Source organism: Ursus maritimus, unplaced genomic scaffold, assembly GCF_017311325.1.
Source record: "Ursus maritimus isolate PB19 unplaced genomic scaffold, ASM1731132v1 scaffold_20, whole genome shotgun sequence".
Lineage (NCBI taxonomy): Eukaryota > Metazoa > Chordata > Mammalia > Carnivora > Ursidae > Ursus > Ursus maritimus.
Window position 1 is genome coordinate 26,563,427 of NW_024424453.1, and position 23,253 is coordinate 26,586,679.

Sequence of the window (23,253 nt, forward strand, 5' to 3'; positions counted from 1 at the left end):
CAGTTCTCCAAAAGGAGACTGTCCACTTCATAAAGGGTTAAAGTTTGTTTGTATCACTTGTCTTCTTTTATCATTTTTAACAGTTTTTGGTGACAAGGGATGAGATCCAAGGCTGACTGCTAACTGCCTATGGGACAAGTCGTACAGGCAAGGCATCCACTGAACCCTTTGAGTTCACTGTTCCTCTCAGTGCTACTGACAGCTGGAATAAGTCACTCTCATATTTGAGCTCCATTCCCCTGTGGGCAGCTCTCTGGTCCAAACAAACTTTATTTTAAAAGTATATATGTATATATTGTTCCTGGAAAGGTTCGGGGATTGAAATTTCCAGGAGGGTTCTGGGTAGTTATATTAGGAGTCCACAATGGGTGGCAGCTGTTAGGGGACTCACAAGGTCTTGAGGCAAGTTCACAGTATAAACTGATGGGGGACTTGGGAAAATAAATTAAGAGAAAAAATTTGAACTGTTTTGACTATCAAAATAAAAATCTAAGTAGGCACAAGACAGACTATTAAAAGTCATCAGCGTCCCCCACTATAAAGTAATCTTCTGGTGAAGGGAATACTAAATCTACTGCTAATGGGAATCTTAGAAACCAAAGCCACAAATTTGGTGGGCGCGGGTCAAGCACTTAAAATCTGTTAGAGCACTCATCACCTAACTCTAAGACTCTTGTGGTAGGATAAGTCGGTGATGGAACGGGTTAGATTGATACTAAGTCACCTGCCAACCTCAAGAAAACTGTGCAACAAGGTACACTGTAAAATACCACAAAGTACCCAACTGAGCAGCACATCCCTGTTAGGTATTAATTTGGCGCCAAGAGGTCCAGGATTAGCTAAAAAATGGGATTCTTGTTTCAAAGAATTAAGCATGGAACCTTTCAACACACCTGTCTATTTTATGTCTAAAAACTGTGGTCCCAGAAGCTGTAGGTATCTACAAAAATGGCAACATCTTATAAAGACAATCTAGAATTACAATGGCCATATGGAAAACATTCCAATTAGACAAGATCATTCATTTAAGGAGTTCACTTAAAGGCAAGGGTTCTCAAATCAAACAGAACAGGATGCCTATTTTAATTGGCATGTAGGAGCCTCCAAAAAGACTTCAAAATTCCAAAATAGCTCCATTGAAAGATTCATTGCAAAAGACTAATGAAAAATTAAAGACACAAGAAGTACCCAAAACAAACGACTATAAGACTGAAGCAACTCCTACTGCTCCCCTCTATCCTTCTTTATTTGAATACTCTCTCTAGTAATCCTCTGTCTGGACTTTTTTCCACTCTGAAGAGAATATAAGAGGGTAAACAAAAGTCCACCAAGTTAGTGGCCTTAAAACTGCAACAGCTCCAAGGCCAGAGACTAAAATAGCTGGGCCTCCCCCATTATATATCATAGGGATCCATCATAAAAACACCAGCCTAGAAACTGGTGTCTCATCTGCAATCAATGGGGATGGGACAAAAGATTGTCCTCAGAGATCTTGTCAAATTTCCCACACCAAGTCAAATGCTTCCATATCTGCTGCTGAAGGAGAATCCCCACATGGGCCCCTCCCAGAGTTAATGGGATTCTGAGGGATCCTCTAGTAGACTGCTACCAGTTATTTCCTTAAGCGTTCCAAGGGGAAACTAAAATTAAAGAAAAACCTTGCCCAATTCTGGTAGATACTAGGACTATAATCTACTTTAAACCCCATTTTCTCCTGAGCCTGCAGATAAGAAAGATCTTAGGAAAACTGGCAGAAGCCAGGGTGAGAACACTTACCACAGTCAGTTCTGGATCTCTGTAGTGTTCAGTTGAGAAAGGAAGGTAAAATTTTATTCTGTCCCCTCCCTCCTTCCCTACTTTCTCTGTTTCTTCCTTCCTCCTTCTCCCTTCCTCCTTCCTCCCTCCCTCCCTTCCCTCCTTTTTTAGATTTATTTGTCAGAGAGAGAGGGACAGAGAGACAGAGAACTCGCAAGCAGGGGGAGTGGCAGGCAGAGGGAGAAACAGGCTCTCCGCTGAGCAAGGAGCTCAATGCGGACTCGATCCCAGGAGCCTGGGATCATGACCCAAGCTGAAGGCAGACACTTGTCCTCTCCTTTCTAAATGCATACTCTTGTGAATTTGGTTTTGGGGTACCCATTGGTTGTTGATCCTTTCTCTCCTTATTTGTCTTCAGAACTTGGCTTAGCTTTCTGCCTGTCTTGCACACACAGGTTGTCTGTTGTTGCGCATGCAGGCAGGTCAACTATCAGACCAGAAGCCCAATAAATAGCTGGAAAAAATATGGGTTGCACTTCATTTGTGGTTAGAGTTCTACCAGCTGCTGCCAAGCTCCTGGGGGGGGGGGAACTGTCTGTCTTTCTTTTGGCTATCTTTGGGAGCGGCTCTGGATCTTGGGAGGGTAGTAACTTTTGTACCCTCTTGGGGATACCTCTTGCATCTGAGGGGTTGTTCAGTACTGCCAGGAATATTTACGGTTTGTCCCAGCTGAAACCTGGCAAGATCTATGGTCAGAAGTTGGTCAAATTGGAAGCTGATATTCAGAGCCTGATAGAACTTTTTTTTTAGACCTTCTCCCCAGGCTAAATGAAAACTACACACCTAAAGGGAAAGGAAAACATTCCAAAGACAAAGAGCTCTAAATCTAGACACAGAAATCTTTTGATTTCTAGCTTAATTGAAGATCTCTCCCTGACACAAAATAGCAAACCGAAGATAATGTAGTTGGATGGGTATGCCAATACCTTAGTATCATTCAGGTTACAACTCAATTCTTTGAGGAATTAAAAGCAACTGTCCTACAAATGGAACCTTTACAAGAACAGAAAAAGCCCACTATGCTTTTCACCAAACCTCAAAGCTCCCCTATTCATCTCAAAAGGCTTGTACATATTGTAAAAATTCTGGCCTTAGGAAACACAAGTCCTTCTTGGAGAAACTTGCATTCTTTTTCTGTACCTTTGAGATGTAGTTGTTCTATCTGGTCTTCTCTAGGAACCAAGATAATTCCTATCAGAAGGAGGGGGAAAAAAAGGAAAGGCTATTTGGAAATTCAGTGAATGAAAAATCTTCAAAGTCTTCTCCACAAATATTAGGCATCTGTGCAGGTAACCTTAAAATTTATCCCTTGTGACAGAAACACAATTAGACCCAACTGTTCTTTTAAAAGACTAATGAGTTTTGCATTATCATACCTGTCTCATGGCTAAATTTTTAGAACAAAACCTGTAAGATCCCTATTTGTGTCTATCTGTATGTTTATGTATGTCTATGGTTGTACGTTAGATGGCTGATATTTTTCTACCTCCAGATAGTATTGCCAAAATTAATTTGTAAAGAAGCTCTATTGGTTTAAAAAAAAAAAACTTAAGTGTTTATATGAATCAAGAAAATACTCAGAAATACAGAAACTAACCCAAATGTTTTTCAAGTTCACATGATCTAGGATGATCTCTGGGGGGAAAACCAGTTTAAGTTTGTTGGTTTAACTAAAACAGGCATGTCTTTACAACTGCCAATATTAAATATAATGCAGACATACAACTTTTATTCTTCCTAGGTTTAATACTAAAAGTCAAAAGAGCTCATGCTATCTCTGTTGCAAAATCTGTCAACAACAAAGATAATTTAAGATGATGGCTGTTTAATGCCTCATGAAAGTTTTATAATTGTTAAGAACAAGTAAATTAAATAGATGTAAGTGAAAGTTTATAAATGGACTTTTCAATAATAATTATGCTTTACAGTATGTCTACTTACTTTCCAAAATCTTTTTGGTAACTTGAAACCTTAAAATTATACTGAATTAAGTTAAATTACAGATATTTACTGAATATCTAGATCATTGCCAAGTAAGATAAATTACTGAAACATTATTTACTAAACACAGGTTTATCTACTTTTGGATTCCTTTTACAGAGAACTAAAATAATTGGGTCTATTAGTAAACACATGTTGTGTCACACTGAAAAATTTACTATGAGGAAGAATATACTTCTAGAAATTATGAAGTGTGTTTATAAATTTGCTAGTCCACAGTCCACTACTGCTTATTTCTTAGTTTTCATTAGGAATTAAAGGTTCTAAGAGTTAAGATTTTAATTAATATACATAATTAAAATTACTGAAATAATAGAGGTAAAGGAAAACTGTATATTAAAAATTGGTAAGGAGAGTAGAATGTGTTAGGGTATGAAGGACATGAGGTTTTGTTGTTGTTTTTGCTTTTTTGGCAAAGGAAAAAAGAAAGAAATTTTTTTTTTTATTAATAATGATTTTTTATTATATTATGTTAGTCACCATACAGTACATCCCCGGTTTTCGATGTAAGGCTCGATGATTCATTAGTTGTGTATAACACCCAGTGCACCATGCAATATGTGCCCTCCTTACTACCCATCACCGGTCTATCCCATTCCCCCACCCCCCTCCCCTCTGTAGCCCTCAGTTTGTTTCTCATAGTCCATAGTCTCTCATGTAAAAGAAAGAAATTTTGTTCAAAAGAAAATTGTTTCAGAATAAGAAAAAAAAAATTAGGACAAAATCTGAATGGATATAAAAGAGTTGTAGAAAGTGTATAGAAAAGGAATCCTGAGAAAGGAACTTTATGTATGGTCAAGCTAGCTAAGATTGGAATGGATTTATTTAAGTTAAAAAAAATGAGTTTAAAAAAGTTCTAATATCTTTGATGCACTGATGCAAAACTAGAATTTGGTTTTCTCTCTGTTAAAAGGACAAAGTGTTTTCTTAGATTATTGGTCTGCTCTTACTTAAAAAAAATGTAAATAAAGGTTTTTCTTCCCCTTTTAGGTAATCTGCCTGGTCAGCACAGACTTTTTTTTCTTACCAAAATAATTTACTATGTTTCACATTGTCTTTATCAGGTCTTTGATTACTTAAGAAAACCCAGTCTTCTCAATATTAAAAGGGCTAAGTTTTGTTCACAACCATGTAACCTTATGTATTTACCTTTAAAATCTTCTATTGTCAGTTTGGTTAAATAGACAAGTATTATTTCATAATGACCTGTGATCCTATTTATTCTAACGTTCAGACCATCTAACAGTTTGATAACTTCCCCAAATCAAATTCTAAATGTAGTCTTTTTTACCTCAAAGTGACTTTAAGACTTGCCAGATTCCCTGGAAAATCTCAAAGAATTTGTCTCTCGTCTTGTAAAAAAGAGATGTTAAACTAATTGGGTTTATTTGGTATGTAAAATCACATAGGAAACATTGTCAAATATGTAATTCACCTTCTTAGGTTGTATCTGTATGGATGCAGGCTATTAATATAAGTGTTCTAGAAATTTTATGAAATTATCTTAAAATGTTATATATCACAGAAATAACCGAATTTCCTCGTCAATTCTAACATAGTGAATTCTCGTCAGACCTTAAACCATGGGCATTTTTAAGTCTTTCGTCATTTATGGATAGTTATTGTTTTGCTTTTGTAAAGCATTAGAGCATTCATGGAAAGCATTCATGGAAAGGACACTACCAAGTACTCTTAACCACCAACAATGCTGCCAAATTACAAGGTATCAAACCTTGGGTGCCTGTTTCACAACTGAAGAAGGCTCCACCCAACATCTAGTCCTGTGCAAATGCCAGAGACCTCAAAATCCAATTGACTAGGAAAAAGTAGCTGACACGGAGGCAGACTGCTTCCTCCCAAAACATCAGATTAAGAATATTTCTTCCTTCCCTCTCCTACCACCTTTTTCCTAAATCTTATACCATGAAGGTATTTATGATTCTTTTGTCCAACTTTTTCCTTTTCCGAACCTGAAAAGATGATGTCATTGTTCACATATTTCAGGCCACTACTAAGGCAGGTAATCCAACCTCTAACTGCCTATTGAATTTTCGAAGATGCTGATAATCCTGTAGTTCTTTCTGCCCACTACAAATTTTTCCCTGATTTCCAATGCCTCAGTTTTTCTGAAACAAGCTCACTGGATAAACATTTCTGGGGAAGTGGAGAAACAGTTACACAAAATACATAAACATGCCAACTGGCTTAAAGAAATATCTACCCTTTGGGGATCATTTCTTGACTTACTTGATTCTAGCTGGTTTGGGTCATGGGTATAGCCTGGCTCATCTGCACTGTCCAAACCACGGGATTGTTTTGTTGCCAATTATTGTTATTATATTATATTCATGTTATTTATATGAATATTATATATATATTTAAAGATTTTTAAAAGATTTTATTTATTATTTGAGAGAGAGAGAATACGAGTGGGGAGAAGGGCAGAGGGAGAGGGGCACAGAGAAGCAGACTCCCCACAGGGCAGAGTCCAACATGGGTGGGGCTCTATCCCAGGACCCTGGCATCATGACCTGAGCTGAAGGCAGATGCTTAACTGACTGAGCCACCCAGGTGCCCCAAATATTATAATAATTTTCTCCCTAATATACTACATTCTCTCAAAAGTTTAAATGCATGTGGAGAGCCACTGACCGGCTGACAGATGGTCTCTCTCAGACTGGAACGACAAAAGAGAACAGAAGAACACCAGCTCCTAGAAATAGGAGCCCGGCATCATCTCTTGTGAAAACTACACTGAGACCTGAAAAGGTAATGGTAACTGAAAGACTGATATTTTTGATCAAACCTCTAGAATGGTCAAGAGAATGATCAAACAAGGGGACTGTGAAAATAAATGTGTAGGCCCAAGATAGAGCTGTTCCTGTCAGGGGTGCCACCCAGCAAAGCAAAACTTTATATGTTAACTGTGTCCCTGTAAATGCTTTGCTTGACCAGAAACACAGTATATTCACATAGTCAATTCTCCAATGCCAATCCAACTCTGGGCCTTTTCATGCCAAACAAAGCTGACTATGTGGCCTCAGCCAATCAGATGTTTTCTACTGGGCTCTTCTTTATTTTTTAGTCTTAAGCTTATAAAAGCTTTTTGCCTTATGCCCCATTTTGCAGTTCTCTGAAAGGAGACTGTCCACTTCATGAAGTGTTAAATAAAGTTTGTATCACCTAAATTGTCTTCTTTAATAATTTTTTAACGACTACAAATGATCTCTACTTCTTTAATAGTCTAGCTAAAGTTCACACTTGCTCTTTACTCTTGAAATTATTTTAAAGAATAGTTTTACTCTTTACTCTTGAAATTATTAAAGCTATTTCTTAAAAACACTGAAATTTTAATTTGTACTTTTGGTAATCCACACAGGTTTTCCCCACAATTAGCTGAAATTTTTAAGGTTTCACTAGACTTAAATATTATAGGAGAGCTTTAAAAAAAAAAAACCTTCCCCTTTATTTACCTTAAATTCTTCTTTCATTAAAGAATCCTGCCCCATTTCCTCCATTCTTTCAATTGAGGCAAACTAATAGAAAATTTTTCCTGGGGTTTTTGTTTTTTTTTACCAAAATGAAGGAGAGATAATTTTCAAGGGAGGCTAGGTTTTATTTTTTAACTTGTGAATAACAGCTAACAGGCTATTGCTCCATTTGGCTAAAAACAGACCAAAAATGACTGTAATAACATCTGAGGGTGGTAATAAAACATAGAATTAAGATATTATTCATAATGTGAATTACCAAAGCAGTATAGTTCCTAAGTGTTTTTTAAAAATTGTATTATCTCCTATGTCAAATGTTTTCATTCATTCACTCACTCATTCATTCATCCAAAATAATGAAACCCCCTGAGAACTCTGACACATCCCCCCCCCCCTTTCCCTCCTTCACAGGCTGTTGTCTTCTTATTCAATTCATTTTCAGGCCCATCTTCACACCTCAACTATTCTAGAACCTACAGGGTTGTTTGCTGTCACCTAGAGGCTTTGTAAAGAAAGCATGTACTAAACGTTCATTCGCTAGTCAATGATATCAATAACTTGAGAGTGAGAAAGGGATGAAAAGGAAACTGTTTCAGGTGGGAAAGTCAGAGATGGGTCATGAACTGGGTGGGGGTGGGGGGTAGGGAAGAAAAGCTATGTAGATCAAAACCCATGATCAGAACTCATGAGGAAGAATATCCAAACACTGTGCTTATTTATTTTGCTATTTCTATTTGTATATTATTTGACTGTTGACAATCACTGGTAGTTTTGCTATTGATTAATGATGTTTCCAAGATTTCTAGTGCCTTTAACAAAATATCACACTGAATCTCATCAAAAATCTTTTGCTGATCTACCATTAAATACTATCTAGCCGAGGAGTCAGCAAACTTCTTCTATAAATGGCCAGATAGTAGATATTTCAGGCTTTAAGTTCTCTAACTTCTCAACTTAGTAGGTGGAGGACAAAAGCAGTCAGATCATACGTAAACAAATGGGTGTGGCTGTGTTCTATTAAAACTATTTACAAACATAGGTCACAGGTCAGATTTAATCCTTGGGCAACAGGTTGTTGACTCCTGATCTAGACCAGTATCTAGATATCAATTTCTCAATATCATACTAGTATTTTCTATTTGATTATCTCTCCCAATACAGGCTTGAATTTTATTTCTGGATAACAAAAATGTCTGGACAACAAATACTGCTCTATTCTATTCTATGATAATGGGAATTATTTAAAAGAGTCATGGGATTTTTTTTTTTTTTATTTTGTGTTTAAAATCAATTTAGTTAACATATACTGTATTATTAGTTTCAGGAGTAGAATTTAGTGGTTCATCAGTTGCATATAATACCCAGTGCTCATTCCATCAAGTCCCCTCCTTAATGCCCATGACCCAGTTACCCTACCCTACCTGCCTCCCCTCCAGCAACCCTTGGTTTGTTTCCTAGAGTTAAGAGTCTCTTATGGTTTGCCTCCCTGTTTTCATCTTATTTTATTCTTCCTTTCCTTCCCCTATGTTCATCTGTTTTATTTCTTAAATTCCATGAGTGAACTCATATGGTATTTGTCTTTCTCTGACTTAATTCACTTAGCATAATTCCCTCTAGTTCCATCCACATCATTGCAAATGGCAAGATTTCATTCATTTTGATGGCTAAATAGTATTCCATTACATGTATATACTGCTTCTTCTTTATCCATTCATCTGTCAATGGACATCTGGGCTCTTTCCATATTTTGGCTATAGTGGACATTGCTGCTGTAAACATTAGGGTGAATGTGCCTCTTTGAATCACTATCTTTGTATCCTTTGGATAAATACCTGGTAGTGCAATTGCTGGGTAGCTCTATTTTTAACTTTTTGAGGAATCTCCATACTGTTTTCCAGAGTGGCTATACCAGTTTGCATTCCCACCAACGGTGTAAGAGGGTTCTCCTTTCTATGGGCAAGTCTTTTAATAAGATTTTGATCTCAGTCCATACTTGTCAAAAAATTGGAAAGCAATAGAGCCCAGTGTGGGATTTTTAGTTGGGCATACTTAGATTGGGAAGGTTAGAGGGGGGACATGCTCATGAGCTGTCAGCCAGGGACATAGGAGAGGTGTTACATAGGACTTATTCTTGGCCTCAGGTTCACATTTTCTACTTTCTGCAGCTCATCTTCAGAAGAATCTTTCCCCCTCTTTTCAGAGAAGATTATGGGGGAGGAGGGTTAAATAAAATTCAAACTGTATTACAGTAAGTTTCTGGTTAAAATGGTTGTTAGATGTTGGAGTAGGTTGCAGAAAAGGTGAACATTTTTTTTTAATGAACAGACAAGTTATTGAGGGAAAATAGCGAGATAATAACATCTAAATGTCTGAGCACACCTTAGCTCACAAGAACAATTAGTTCTTATTACTATTCTGAGATTGCTGTATAGGTATTTTCTTTATAAAATATTAAGCACATCAATATTGCCAGTGTACATGAAGGCATTTTTTTTTCTTATTTTTGTAACTAATTTCCAGTTTCTTGCCCCCAGCATTGACCAAGTTAACTACAGATATTACCAACTGTGAATCAATGAATGAGGAGACTCACAGAAATTTCACAGAAATGCTCAGAGAATGTTTGGAAATATATAGACCGAAATCATCATTTTATAACCTTATGTATAGTTTTAAACTTAAGTACTTGTCACTGCTAACTAAAAATGTGCACAGTACAGCCACAAAATAAATACAATGTAAAAATTATTCATCTGATCACAATATACCTTTTTCCTACTTAAATGAAGATATTAATGAGAATGTTAAAATTAACATTAACTTACTTTTTGACCTGGCCACATTTATGCCATCTCTAACATCCAATTTTTTAAAAATTTACTATATTAAACATATACAAAAAGGCATAAAATACCAAAAAATACTTATGATCCACCACCAGATTATGAAATTACTAACACTATTGAGGTCCCTTGTACATCCCTCCTCAGTTCCACCTCTCTCCTTTCCCTGAGGATTAGTCATTGTTCTGGACATTTTATTTGGCGTATCCACGTATTTCTTCATACTTTTTGTACAATGTATGTATCTCTAAATAATTCATATCATTTTACAACTTGTTTTGTTAATTGGCTTTATGTTTGAATTCACACATGTTGACATGTATGGTACATCATTCATGTGGTAGAGACAGTGCTCACCAAGTATATTCTATGTGCTTCCCTATGTTTCTTAGCTTTTGGGCTGGAATCACTGGACTGCGAGTGGAAAGGAAGTGTGTCATAGGTAGGAATAAGGCAATGAAAAGCAACATCTCCTTCTTTCCCTTCCTCAGTGAATTCATAAGCCAAATTCAGGTGGAGCAATGGGGCAGTTGTAGGAACACGGAGCATCTATCAGTAGGAACACGGAGCATCTATCACTCTGAGCCCCTAAGTGAGGTGGAACACAGCCTATTGCCAACCCATGTTAGACATATAAAATGAATAAGAAATAACTGCTGTGCTAAGACATACACACAAGTGGGAAGACAACTGCCTTTCTGGGATTATTAAAGCAAAACTATCAGGAGCAGGGAGACTCAAAGCCTTTTGAAAATACTACTATCTTATGGCCCTAGACTGGTATTTATTCCCACTTGCATGAAGAAGCAAATCTCATACATTCTTGTTGTTACCGTCTTTGAAGACCCTATTGCACTAACAATACATTCCGGGAAGGGCCTACATGTTCATAAACTGCTTCTGGTATGTTAGTTTTGTCTCCCCAGCTAGATTTTAAGGTCTTTAAGAAATCATGTCCTATATTGAGTAGGAGCAGCTGATTTAAGGAGAAACCAAAGAGGTAGGCCCACTGATAGAAGCCAGAAGTTACACCAACAGAATGACAGCAAGGAAGGATACAAGAAATATTCTGAAAATCAGAATTCCAAAGGCACTGCCACCCAGAGCCATGTAATGAAGGGACCTCAATAACACTTAGGCTAGTTTTTAAATCAGTACAATAACGGTGATGTTTAACACTCACTCTAACCTATTAAGAGAAGGGTAACTTGTGTTGAGAATCACTGTTTAGGAAGTCAGAGAAATATGTTTTATGTTTAAAAAAAGATTTTCATTTAAATGATTAAAATAAATATGCTTAAAAAAAAGAAATCACGTCCTGTCTTTTCTGTACCCCACACTGCACCATGCATGTATTAATGACTGGTCTACTGGTTGACTGGGGAGGATGAGGCTAATATTAAATTTAAGGTACCTTGCTTGCCTTTCACTAAGTTATCTTGATCCTTATTATTTCCATTATATAGTTGGGGACATTAAGGCTAAGTAACTTTCCTCTGGTCACAGAGCTAGGAAGATGATGAAACATGGGAGGAGGGCAGTTGAAACCTGTCTGCCTGACTCTAAGGCCCTTGCTTTGTAGTTTTTTTCACTGAACTGAGTGAGGCCATGCCTAGTCTAAGGCAGGGACTTCAGTAGAACATAAAATGGCTAACAGAAAAAGTCTTTCTTCATAATTTTTGCACACATTAAAACATTTCTTTAGCTACTTCTCAGGACTCAAGATTGTTGGGTCTTACCTTGATCACCTCTGGAGTCTGCTGAATCAAAACCACTGAAGTAGTATCTTTGGCTTTATCACCAATAGGACTTCTACAGACTGATAAATTGGCCTGGGAGGAAGTTGTCAAGGTTTCCTGTAGAATCTGCATCATTTCCTTTTCTTGTGATAGGCTCCCTCTGCCTGATTTGCATTCAACTAGTTCTTGAGCGAAGTCTTCAATGCTTTCTAGAATTCGCAGTAAGAGGACTCGATCCTCTTCCTCTATTTTGTGTCCATTAGTTTCAATAATCCTTGTTAGACAAGAAGGGGAGACTTTTTCGGTGGGTGAAGAGACTTTAGACTTGGGCTCAAGATCTAGAGGAAGCTGACCAGTCAACGGACTATGATTATTTACAGAATTAGAGCTTTTACCTTTGGCAAGTGGTTCTCTTAGAGAGGTCTCCATTTTCTGTGAAAATGATTCCAAATCCATTAATAATTTATCTATCTCTTCCTGACTGTTAGGATTCATAAAATCTCTGTGGTCTCCCTCTTCAACTTCAGGAACTTTTGACTTAAGATCTTCCTCAGGTAGGTTAACAACTAGTTTCTCAAATATCTTACTACTTTCATTTTGCACTGAGGCAGGACATTTTTTAAGAGGACCACCACAGTCTGAAAATTCTGCTTTATCTTCATTTACCTTTAAGAACTCCTGACCGGGTCCATTCTCTATCCTTTGTCCTTTATCTAACGCTTTCTTTCCATCTGATTCTTCTTCAATATAAAGGGTTTCCATTAGGTCACCAGAAGAAACATTTTCTAAAGAGTTCATGGTTAATGACTGTGATTGAAGCTGGGCATCTTTCAGAGTTCTGGGATCATTTATCTCAGGGTTATATAAGGGATTTGTAGAGTTGTTTGGAATGGATTTTACTGGGTCTGTTTTCCTAGAACTGTGTTTGTCATCTTGCAGTGCTATAGTTTGAAACTGTCCAGAGTCAGGGGCTGAGAGCTGGACAACATCTTCATATTTAGGGGGCTGTTCAGTGCCAAATACTGGGGAAAAGGGAGTCAGTTGTAAACTGGGCATATTACTGACCAGTTCTGTTAAATCTATAGCTTCATTATTCCCAGGCTGCATGAATTCAAATGGTAGCTTTTTCAGATAGGATGCTAACCTGGTCATTACATTCACATAGACAGTATCAGAGCTAGAAATTGCATCGTTGCCATTTCCTTCATTGATGCTACTCCCTGACTTTTTCTTTATGCATTGTTTTATGATATCTGTGCACTTTTTCAAATCCTCAGAACATTTCAGCAAGATGTCCAAGCACATCTTTATGTCTGTTCCAGAAGAAAAATTATCTATTTTATGTTTTTCCAAAATCTGAGTAACCAGGTCTTCTTCAGAGAAGTTGTGAAGAAGCATTGAAGTTAGGTTTGTATCAAGTGAGTTTCTATGGGACAACGATTTTTCCTCAACTGAGGCACTCCGGAGTAAACCAAAGGACGGGGAGTTTCCATCATTGTTATAATGGCCACAGAGCAAGTCAAAATCAACTGACCTCCTATTAAATGAGTCAGACTTAACTTTTCTTCCCTTTTTATAAGATGCATGGTTAGAGTTTTTGAGCTTTTCAAAGGAAAATTCTTTTATTTTCCCGCTGGCAAAACTGATTGCTTCTCCTGCAATGTCCTTTAAGTTACAGGTATTCTGAAAGGTAGATCCTTTCTTGACCCTGGGTATGCCTGTTAGGGCCTGCTGGTGATAGTCACCCTCAGCTGAGGAAAACCCATTTTCATGGGGTAGAAACATAGAGTCCAGATCTGCATCTTTGAACTGAGACACAGGGATGTGCAAGAGGTCTGCACAAACACTATGATGTACCACAATGCAGTCAACTCCATGTGTAAAAGTGTGGCAGGTTCCAGTGCAATAATGTATAGCTTGCTCAAAACGCCTGTCTATCACCACACTGCTGTAGTGGTTCACAGTACTGACCACAAGTCTGTAAGTTGCTGCCATAATATCGAATCCACTCAGTGATGTGAATTGGAATTTTCTAGAACTTATTTCAAGTAAATTCTCCTAACTTACTCTCTGCTGAAAATATACTTGATGACAAAGTTCAGTGGTTTCTTGCAAATATAATGACCTTTCCCACAAAGAAAAACCATCTAAATTTGAGGTTTTGTAACTGTCAGGATACAGTAGCTACTGCACATTTGTGCTTGTATTAGGAAGTCTAATAATTTAATAATTGTGATCTTTAGTTTTATTTAGTAATATCATGATACTGTAGAATTTTTATAATATAAAATCCTCCTTTAGTTCTTCAGCAGTTCTTTGATGCAGAAATTTATTGTCATTAATTTACTAGCATAAATCTTAGTTGGTGGTACAGAAGTACTGTGATAACTGAGTCCTCCAAAGACTTAAATGATCCATTTTTTTTGTGAATGAGAAACCTGTAATGAAAAAAGAAAACAATTTTAAAAATATGATTTCTTAATTCTGAGAGAACATTTCATTTCCTCTTTTGCATCCCATATGCAGTTAGTCACCAAGCCTTATTCTTTGCTACACTACTGCTTATCTTTGATTCATGTCTTTATTTCATCACACCCTACACTCCTTACTATCTGGAGTATTATTGCCTCAACTCTGCTTTGTTACAACTGCCTCCCAGTTGGTATTTCTTACTCTGCCCTCCTTGCCACCTTACACGACACCAACGAGCTTAGACTCAGTTTTGTTTTTTTTTTATCCTTCACAGTTCAAGAATTCACACTACTGATCTCCATAAGGCACCATGCATCCTACCTCCTTTGACTTATTTTCAAGACTTTCAACATCTGTTCCCATCCACCTACAACCTTATTTTGTGCTACTGCCCTGCACCAAACTTTTGGTTCCATCAACCTAATCTTCTCAAAGATTGCTAACACATAGTGCTTGTTCTTGAATCTACAACTTCCTCTATACTTGAAAATTATCTTCTCTTTTCTTATTATCTAAGAGAGAAAAGACTGTCATTACTGCTTTTGACCCTATCCTCTCAGACACTACCACATGCAGAGCTCTCTCTTGTTACCAAGTAGATAGAATTTACTTAATCATCCTCTTACTAAAAAAAAAAAGGCTTTTAAACCATTCTATAGTTGCTTTCCAAAACGGTTCAATCGAGGTACTCACTCAAGAAATATTGAGTGCCTACTATGTGCCATGCACTTGTTAAGTGCTAAGGATACAGTAGTGAATAAAATAAAGTCCCTGTTCTAATGGAGCTGATAGCCTAGTTGGATAAAGAAAAACAACACGCACGTAAACATATAACTTAGATGGTGACATGTGCTAGAGAAAAATCAAGCAGGGCAGGGTTCAGAAAGAATGAAAGGGACTGTGTTATAAAGGAGAATCAGGAAAGATCTCACTGACATTTGAACAGAGACCTGAAAGAATAAAGGGAACAGGCTGAGGAGGTATTTTGGTCTAAATCATCTCAGGCACAATAACCATAGGTGCAAAGGCCCTGAGGTGGGAGTATGCTTGATATACTATAAGAAAGACAAGGAGGCTAAAGTGACTGGAACAGAGAAAGCAAGGGGGTAGTGCGGGAGGTGAGGTCAGAAAGGAAAGGTGGGAAAGGAAAGGAGTTTAAATCAAACAGGATCTGTAGACTTATGATGAATTTGGCTTTATCCTGAGTGAGCTGGGACTGATGGCTACTGAGCAGAAGAATGACATGATCAGACTTACATTTTAAATTGGTAATTCTGGCTGCTGTGTTCAGAAGAGACTGTGAAGGAGCAAGATAAAAAGCAGAGAAGCAAATTAGGGGCTACTGCAATAAATCAGGCAAGAAGGCTTTGGGGCTTGGACCAGGATGGTAATAGTGAAGAAGTTTAGATACTGTAATATATATCAAAGGTAGAGCCAGTAGGATTTGCTGAAGGATAGATGTACGATACTACTAAATCAAGAATGATGAAGTAAAGCAATGAAAGGAAGGAGATGATGACTGAAAAGGAGAGCATCAGTTTCACTACACCATCAATAGCAGTGGCATTTTAACAATAAAAATCTTTACCCCTTAATGAGAAATATAACTTTATTGCTTTCATTTTTATTTCTTCAATCCCAGAAACTGTTTTTTTCTTATTTGTAGATTTCTTCTCTGGTAAATTGTCTCTTCTTATCCTTTGCTCACTTAGGTATTAGAGACTTAATGATTACAGATACAATTAATTTATGAAGAACCCTTTCTTTTGTTGAATTCTTATGCTAGAATACATTTCCTGGCCCTCTAGATCCAATGATTACTCTGTTTTTATGCCAGTCCTACACTATTGTAATTACTGTTGTCTTCTACCTGGTTTTGCTTCCCATATCCCTAATCATGACTTCTTTTTTTTTTTTTTACACTCCAAATGTTGATGGTCTTCCAGATGAATTTTTAAATAGTCAAGTTAAAAAAAAATGCTATTGGAATTTGATTCCAGTTACAATAAACTTATAAATTATTTTGAAAAAACACTGATATCATTATAATATCAGATCTTCTACCTACAAAGATATAAATCTTAATTCCAATATTCCTTTATTTCTCTCTTTGGGTTTTCCTCAGTGGGTCACCCCCCCCCCCATTCTTCTTGTCCTTCAGTGTCTTAACTTTGTTGCTAGATGAATGGATCTGGAGCTACTATGTCATGCTCCACTTCCTCACCTTCAAATCTCAGATGGTGGCTCATATAAAACTATAAAACTAGATCTCACCAAGGATGAAGCTGAAGCAGAAATAAGTTCACACTAAAGGAATTGCCCAGTAATTCTTAACAGAAAATGCAAAGAAGCCAAAGAGGAACTAGGCATTATGGGACAAAACACTAGAACATGGCAACAGAAGAAATTGCCTTTCCAAAAGATGCACAAAAGACACGGAAGAAATAGCACCAAACTTGAAAACCTATACACCTTTTCAGAAATCCAAGATTTTGAAAGAGCTTTTTGGTAAGGATAAAAGGAAAGAAAAACAAAGGATATTACTAAGAAAGTGTATCAGGAAAACTATGGGAGAGATATCAGGACTATATTCTAATACAGTTGATAATATAGGTGATAAAACTGGTACAAAGGCAAAATACATGAGTGTTAGAAAATTCAAATATCCAGACACCTGTGAAAACACATGATAAATTCCTAAATTAACATAAAGACTATTTTATTTCTCTGAAATTTGAGAAATTAAAGAAGTATTTCTCTAAGCTTGGATATAACCAAAACAGCCAGCTTATAAGGTAACATGACAGAAAATACAAATATTCGTGTGATACTAGAATCTGAAATAGTCAAGGAAGAAGACAGAACACTGGCCAAAGACAGACATGTGCTTTTAGACCAGGGCTACCCTATAAAATGTGCTCTATTGATGGAAATATTCTATATCTGTTCTTGTATGGCTGCCATTAGCCACATGGGGCTACTGAGCCCTTTCAATGTGGCTAGTATAAGTGAAGAGCTGAATTTTAGTTTTATCAAAAAAACTTAATTTTGAAATTATTTTAGACTCACACAGAAGTTGCAATAGTAGTACAGAGAGCTCCTGTGTACTCTTTCCCCAGTTCCTCCAAAGATAACATCCTATATCACCATAGTACAATGAGCAAAACCAGGAAATTGACATTGGTACTATTAACTGAACTACAGACCTTATTCAGATTTCACCAGTTTTACTTGTACTCACTCCTTCCCTCCTCCCTTCCTTCAACAATAACTGCCACCACAATCAGGATACAGAACTGTCCATCACCCCCCAAGCCCCTCCCATTACCCTATGACTTTATATATACTGTGACAAAGTCACAGTCATCCCAATCCTAACCCTGACAATCACGGATCTATTTTCCATCATTATAGTTTTGTTATTTCAAAAATGTTTTATGTATGGAATTATAAAGTATATAAACTTTTGATATTTTCTTCTCTCACTTAACAGAATGATTTTGAGTCGTTCACTTCACCACATGTATCAACAGTTCATTCCTTTTTATTGCTGAGTTGTATTTCATTGTGTGGATATACCACAGTTAGTTCACCCATTCACTCATTCAGGGATATTTATGTTGTCTCCATTTTTTGGCTATTACAAATAAAGCTGCTGTGAATGCTAATGCACAGGTTTTTGTGTGAACATAGTTTTCATTTCTCCAGCATAAATGTAAGTCTGACTTTTGAGTTGTATGTTAAATATATTTTATATATATGTGTATATACACATATATATATATATATATATAAACACACACACATATATATATAAGATTTTATTGATTTATTTTAGAGACAGCATGAGTGGGAGAAGGGCCAGAGGTAGAGAGAAAGAGGGACAAGCAGACTCCCCACTGAGTGGGGAGTCCCAGGCAGGGCTTAATCCCAGGACCCCGAGACCATGACCTGAGCCAAAATCACTTAACCAACTGAGACACCCAGGCACCTCTTAAGTATATCTTTATAAGAAACTGCCAGACTGTTTACTTGAGTGACTATTTTACATTCCCACCAGTACAAGAGTTATGGTTGGTTCCACATCCTCTTCAGCATTTGGCATTGCCAATATTTTCTATTTCAGCCATTCTAATAGGTGTGTGATGTTATCTCATTGTGGTTTTAACTTACATTTTCTTAATGGCTAATGACGTCGAACATCTTTTCCTGTGCTTACAGACCAGCCTCATATCTTCTTTGGAGAAGTGCTGTTTAAATTTTTTGCCCATCCTAATTAATTAATTATAACTTAAAAAGCCACATGTGGCTAGTAGCCACCATATTAAACAGAGTAGTTCCAGATAATAGGAATGTAGCTTTCAGAAATGCTAACACTTTAAAAGAAAACATGAAGAAAAAAAAGAAGATACAGCAAAAATGAAGACTGATAGGTTTTAAAAATGCAATTTGGTGGGGGCGCCTGGGTGGCGCAGTGGTTAAGCGTCTGCCTTCAGCTCAGGGCGTGATCCCAGTGTTCTGGGATCGAGCCCCACATCAGGCTCCTCCACTAAGAGCCTGCTTCTTCCTCTCCCACTCCCCCTGCTTGTGTTCCCTCTCTCGCTGGCTGTCTCTCTCTGTCAAATAATTAAATAAAATCTTTAAAAAAATGCAATTTGATGAATTTGCCATAAGTAACCTTACTGAGAAAAAAAGTGGGAAGAAGAGTTAAAGAACTAATTGCAAATTTAGGTCTCTGAGTTAAAGTTTTGAAGGGACACAACTGGGAGAGGGAGGAAGCATATAACAAAGCCAAACCCCAAGGGGTGGCACCAATTTCAATGAGAAGCTTACAGTCTAAAATGATTTGAGTTTTTTATAAAAACGCCAAAGAGACAAAGATTAACTTCCCTGGTATTTGGATCAGATCTGTGAGTGTCAAATTCTGCCTTTTTTACTCAGATCATGATTAACTGATGCCCAACTGTCTAGCTGGAATCCTAGACATGGAATCTAATCCAACTAGTCTCAATCAGAGGTAGATCACAATGTATCTAATTCAGAACCACTACGCTATCTTGTGTCTCTAAGTGAAAGCCAGGCTCCATGGGTTGAATCCCCACCCTGCCACTTACAGCTGTGTGGACTTACATAAACTGGTTAACTTCTGTCAGCCTGTTTCACCTGCAGAACAGAGATAATAACACTACCCATCTCACAAGAATTAAGTAAAACGTCAAATGCTTAGAACAATGCTTAAGACACAAGAAATGTTCAATCACTGTTAGCTGTTATTGGTATAATTCACTCATCAAACATTTCCTATTCTGAGCCAGGCCCAAAATAATTCATAATGATGGCCCTGAGTGTACCTACTATGTGAGGGCAATGAGAGAAGTAAGCATAGTGGGAATCAGGAGCCCTAGGACAGGACTTCTGTTTTCCCCCATTTGCTCTCACAATTAATACACATTCTTTTCAGAAAAGTTAGAAAATGTTTGTAAGTAAAAAACACTTTAATTACCCATTCCAAAATAAACAGTTAATATTTTTATGAATATGTATCCTGACATTTTCTTATGAAAACTTATAAATGTATGTTTTTTACAAAAGTTTGATCGTAACTATTTTAAAAATTACTTCAAACTAGCAATATCTCATGAATATACTTCCATGTCAGAAAGATCTAGATAATTTCTTTTATTTGTTTGAAAGAGAAAGCAAGCATGCACAAGTGGGAAGGGTAGAAGGAGAGGGAGACGGAATCTGAAGCAGACTCTGTGCTGAGCACAGAGCCTGAGTGGAGCCTGATCTCACCAGCATGAGTTCACGACCTAAGCCAAAACCAAGAGTTGGATGCTTAACTGACTGTGCCACCCAGGAGCCCCAGATCTAAATCATTTTGATGGACTTATAATACTTTACCATATGGATAAAATAATTCAGCCATCTACCACTGTTACACAGATTATTTACCATTTTTTTTGTTTTAAGATAAACAATGATAAACATTCTTACACATACACTTTTCAGAGTTGTCTAGTTATTTTCTTAGGATATATTCCAAGTAGTAGAATACTGAGTCAAAAGGAGTGTGTGTATGTATGCATACACATTTTAAATATTCTTAGATACATAAGGTCAGTCTTTCCTCCAGAAAAATGACAAATTTCTACTTCCGATATCAGGATAGGATCAGACCTATTTCCTTATGTTCTCCTTGAGTAATACCACTCTTTAAATCTTTGCTAATTTGATAGATGAAAAAAAGGAAGTGCATTATTTAATTAATTTATTTAAAAGATTTTATTTCTTTGACAGAGAGAGAGAGCCAGCAAGAGAGGGAACACAAGCAGGGGGAGTGGGAGAGGAAGAAGCAGGCTTCCAGAGGAGCAGGGAGCCTGATGCGGAGCTCAATCCCAGGACCCTGGGATCATGCCCTGAGCCGAAGGCAGATGCTTAACAACTGAGCCACCCAGGAGCCCCGGAAGTGCATTATTTTAAATTGTGCCTAAACATCGTTTTATTTACCTCAAAGACATTTTGTGTTCATTTGTGAAGCCTTTCTTCATGCTGTTGGCCCATTTTGAACGAGAGCATCCAAATTAGACTGAAGAAAAACTTCCCAAACTAAGGAATGTATGTACCTAGTTTTGAAGGACCAATGAAAATTAGACAAAAAGGAAGGGAAGGGGGCATTTGGGTGGCTCAGTCTGTTAAGCATATGCCTTCAGCTCAGGTCATGATCCCAGAGTCTTGGGACAGAGCCCCGGCTCAGTGGGGAGCCTGCTTCTCTCTCTCCCTCTGCCGCTCCCCCTGCTTGTGCTCTCTGTTTCAAATAAACAAATAAAATCTTAAAAAAAAAAAAAAAGGAAGGGAAGAATACTCTAGGCAGAGGGGAACATACAGGTGAAGGCTCAGAGGCCTAACATGGCACAGCTGAGTTCAGAACTACAAGCAGTTCCAGCTGATTTCACTGGGGGGCGTAGAAAGCAAGAGGAGAGGAAACCAGGAGAGCAGCAGGAACTAGACGACAGACTGGCCTGCGTGCTAAATTAAGAGCTTGGAGTTAATTCTGAAAACTATAGGTAAAACAAAGACCTTTTAGGCTGGGGAATAATAGGATGAAATTTATATTTTAGAAAGATCATTCTAGTAGCTGAGTGGAGGCATGGAAGTCAATTAGGAGACTACTGTAATAACCCATGCAAGAAGTGGTGAGAACCAAAACCCAAGTAGGTGGCAATAGTTAAAAAAGAAGAGGGCACTGATTAGATAGTCAAAGAGGAAGAATTCACAGAACAAGAGGAGGAGAAAGTAAGAAGGAAGAACCTTGGGTTTCAGGCTTGGGTTTTGGGGGACTAGTGTTGCTACCCCAACACAGACTTTTGTTTTTGTTTTAAGGACACAAAACAGAAAGTATTATTCTGAATGTGTTGTTTGAAGAGGTACCTGTGGAATATCCAAGTGGTAATGACTGGATGAAATGTGAATACAAATACCTGGAGGTCAGCAGAAAGAACTGGATGGGTGATGCAGCCCTGAGAGGTTACTCAGGGTGAGTGCACAAAGTGAGGAGAGCTCTGGGCTGAGGGCAGAGCTGAGCTCACTGGCATTTCTGGGTTAAACAGAGGGACAGAATTCTTAGAGGGAAACGAAGAAGGACGAGCCAGAAAGGTAACATGGAAACCAGGAGAAAGCAGTTTCACAGAGGCTGAAGGAGAGACTCAAAATGGAGGTCACTAGGGTTGGATACTGCTGAGAGGTGAGGGCAAAACAAAAATTACCCATTCGGTTGGCTAATACGAAGGTCACTGGTAACCTTAGCAAGTGGAATTTCAAAGGAATCCCAGGCTATGGAATAGTCCCAAAGACAGTGTATGCATAAGAGTGATACAGATTTAAAAATACTTGTCAACATTAAGTCTAAAAGAACTCCTTCAATAAGTAAAGAGAGTTCTAAGTGATAAAAAAGCATTGTATCATAGTTTGAATTTTTTGTCTTAATGGCACATGAAACGAGTGTTTCACCATTTTTTAAAAAATTCATTTGAGAGAGAGAGAATGAACACAAGCAGGGGAGAGGGTCAGAGGGAGAAGGAGAAGCAGACTCCCTGCTGAGCAGAGTGCCCGATGTGGGACTCAGTCCCAGGACCGCAGGATCATGACCTGAGCAGAAGGCAGATGCTTAACTAACTGAGACACCCAGGCGCCCCTCACCATCTTTGACTTGATGAAATATGCAGTACAATTGTTCAGTGTAAACATGTGTTGTATCAGAGGTGGAGAGCAGAATATAATTTGTCAGAAAATTACAGTTAATTATTCTGCATATTTATATTTATTCCACCTCAGGTCTTGTTGTACACTGCTTGCCCGCCTCCTAGGCTTTTTGTCTCTCCTGGTTCTTGCATCCCTACAAATTGCCTAAGTGGTTCATATACAATTTCAGAGTTCATTCAGCACTTATTATTTCTTCCACTTTAAGCAGTTTACAATTAGTCTAACAAGTATTTTCCAGTGGTTCCAGGTAGTCCTCCACAGAAAACTGCCAAATGGCCATTTCTGATGAAGTGGATTTGTTGTGAAACAAAGGTACAGAAGCAGCAGACAAGAAAAGTTAGGAAGGAGAGAACTGGATTTTGAAAGGTAAGAGCCTTACCAAGGGATTAAACTACACCTTACAAGCAAAAAGGAATTCTACAAAGGCACAGAGATGTGAAAAAGGCTTGCGTGTTTGGAGAATTATAAGGAGTTTGATATTACTGAAGTTAAAAATGTACAGGATGGATTTTACAGTTTTAAGGTATCCTCCAAACAATAAGAATAAAAATAGGAATTTGAACTCCATATTCAAAGAACCTAAGAGACACCTGTAGCCCCAAATCACTATATATGAAGACAGGAAGCAGA

General features: G+C 37.6%; 1 protein-coding gene across 3 annotated transcripts in view; it reads right to left on the reverse strand.

The window, feature by feature from the left end:
- The window catches only part of PPP2R3A (protein phosphatase 2 regulatory subunit B''alpha), a 204,928-nt gene that overhangs the window by 144,879 nt on the left and 36,796 nt on the right, over nt 1-23,253 (reverse strand). For all 3 annotated transcript variants that reach the window (XM_040636783.1, XM_040636784.1, XM_040636785.1), the window contains one exon: nt 11,890-14,327. In XM_040636783.1, the coding sequence (XP_040492717.1) occupies nt 11,890-13,884 (1,995 nt within the window). In that variant the 5' untranslated portion in view covers nt 13,885-14,327. The remainder of the gene's footprint in view (nt 1-11,889; nt 14,328-23,253) is intronic.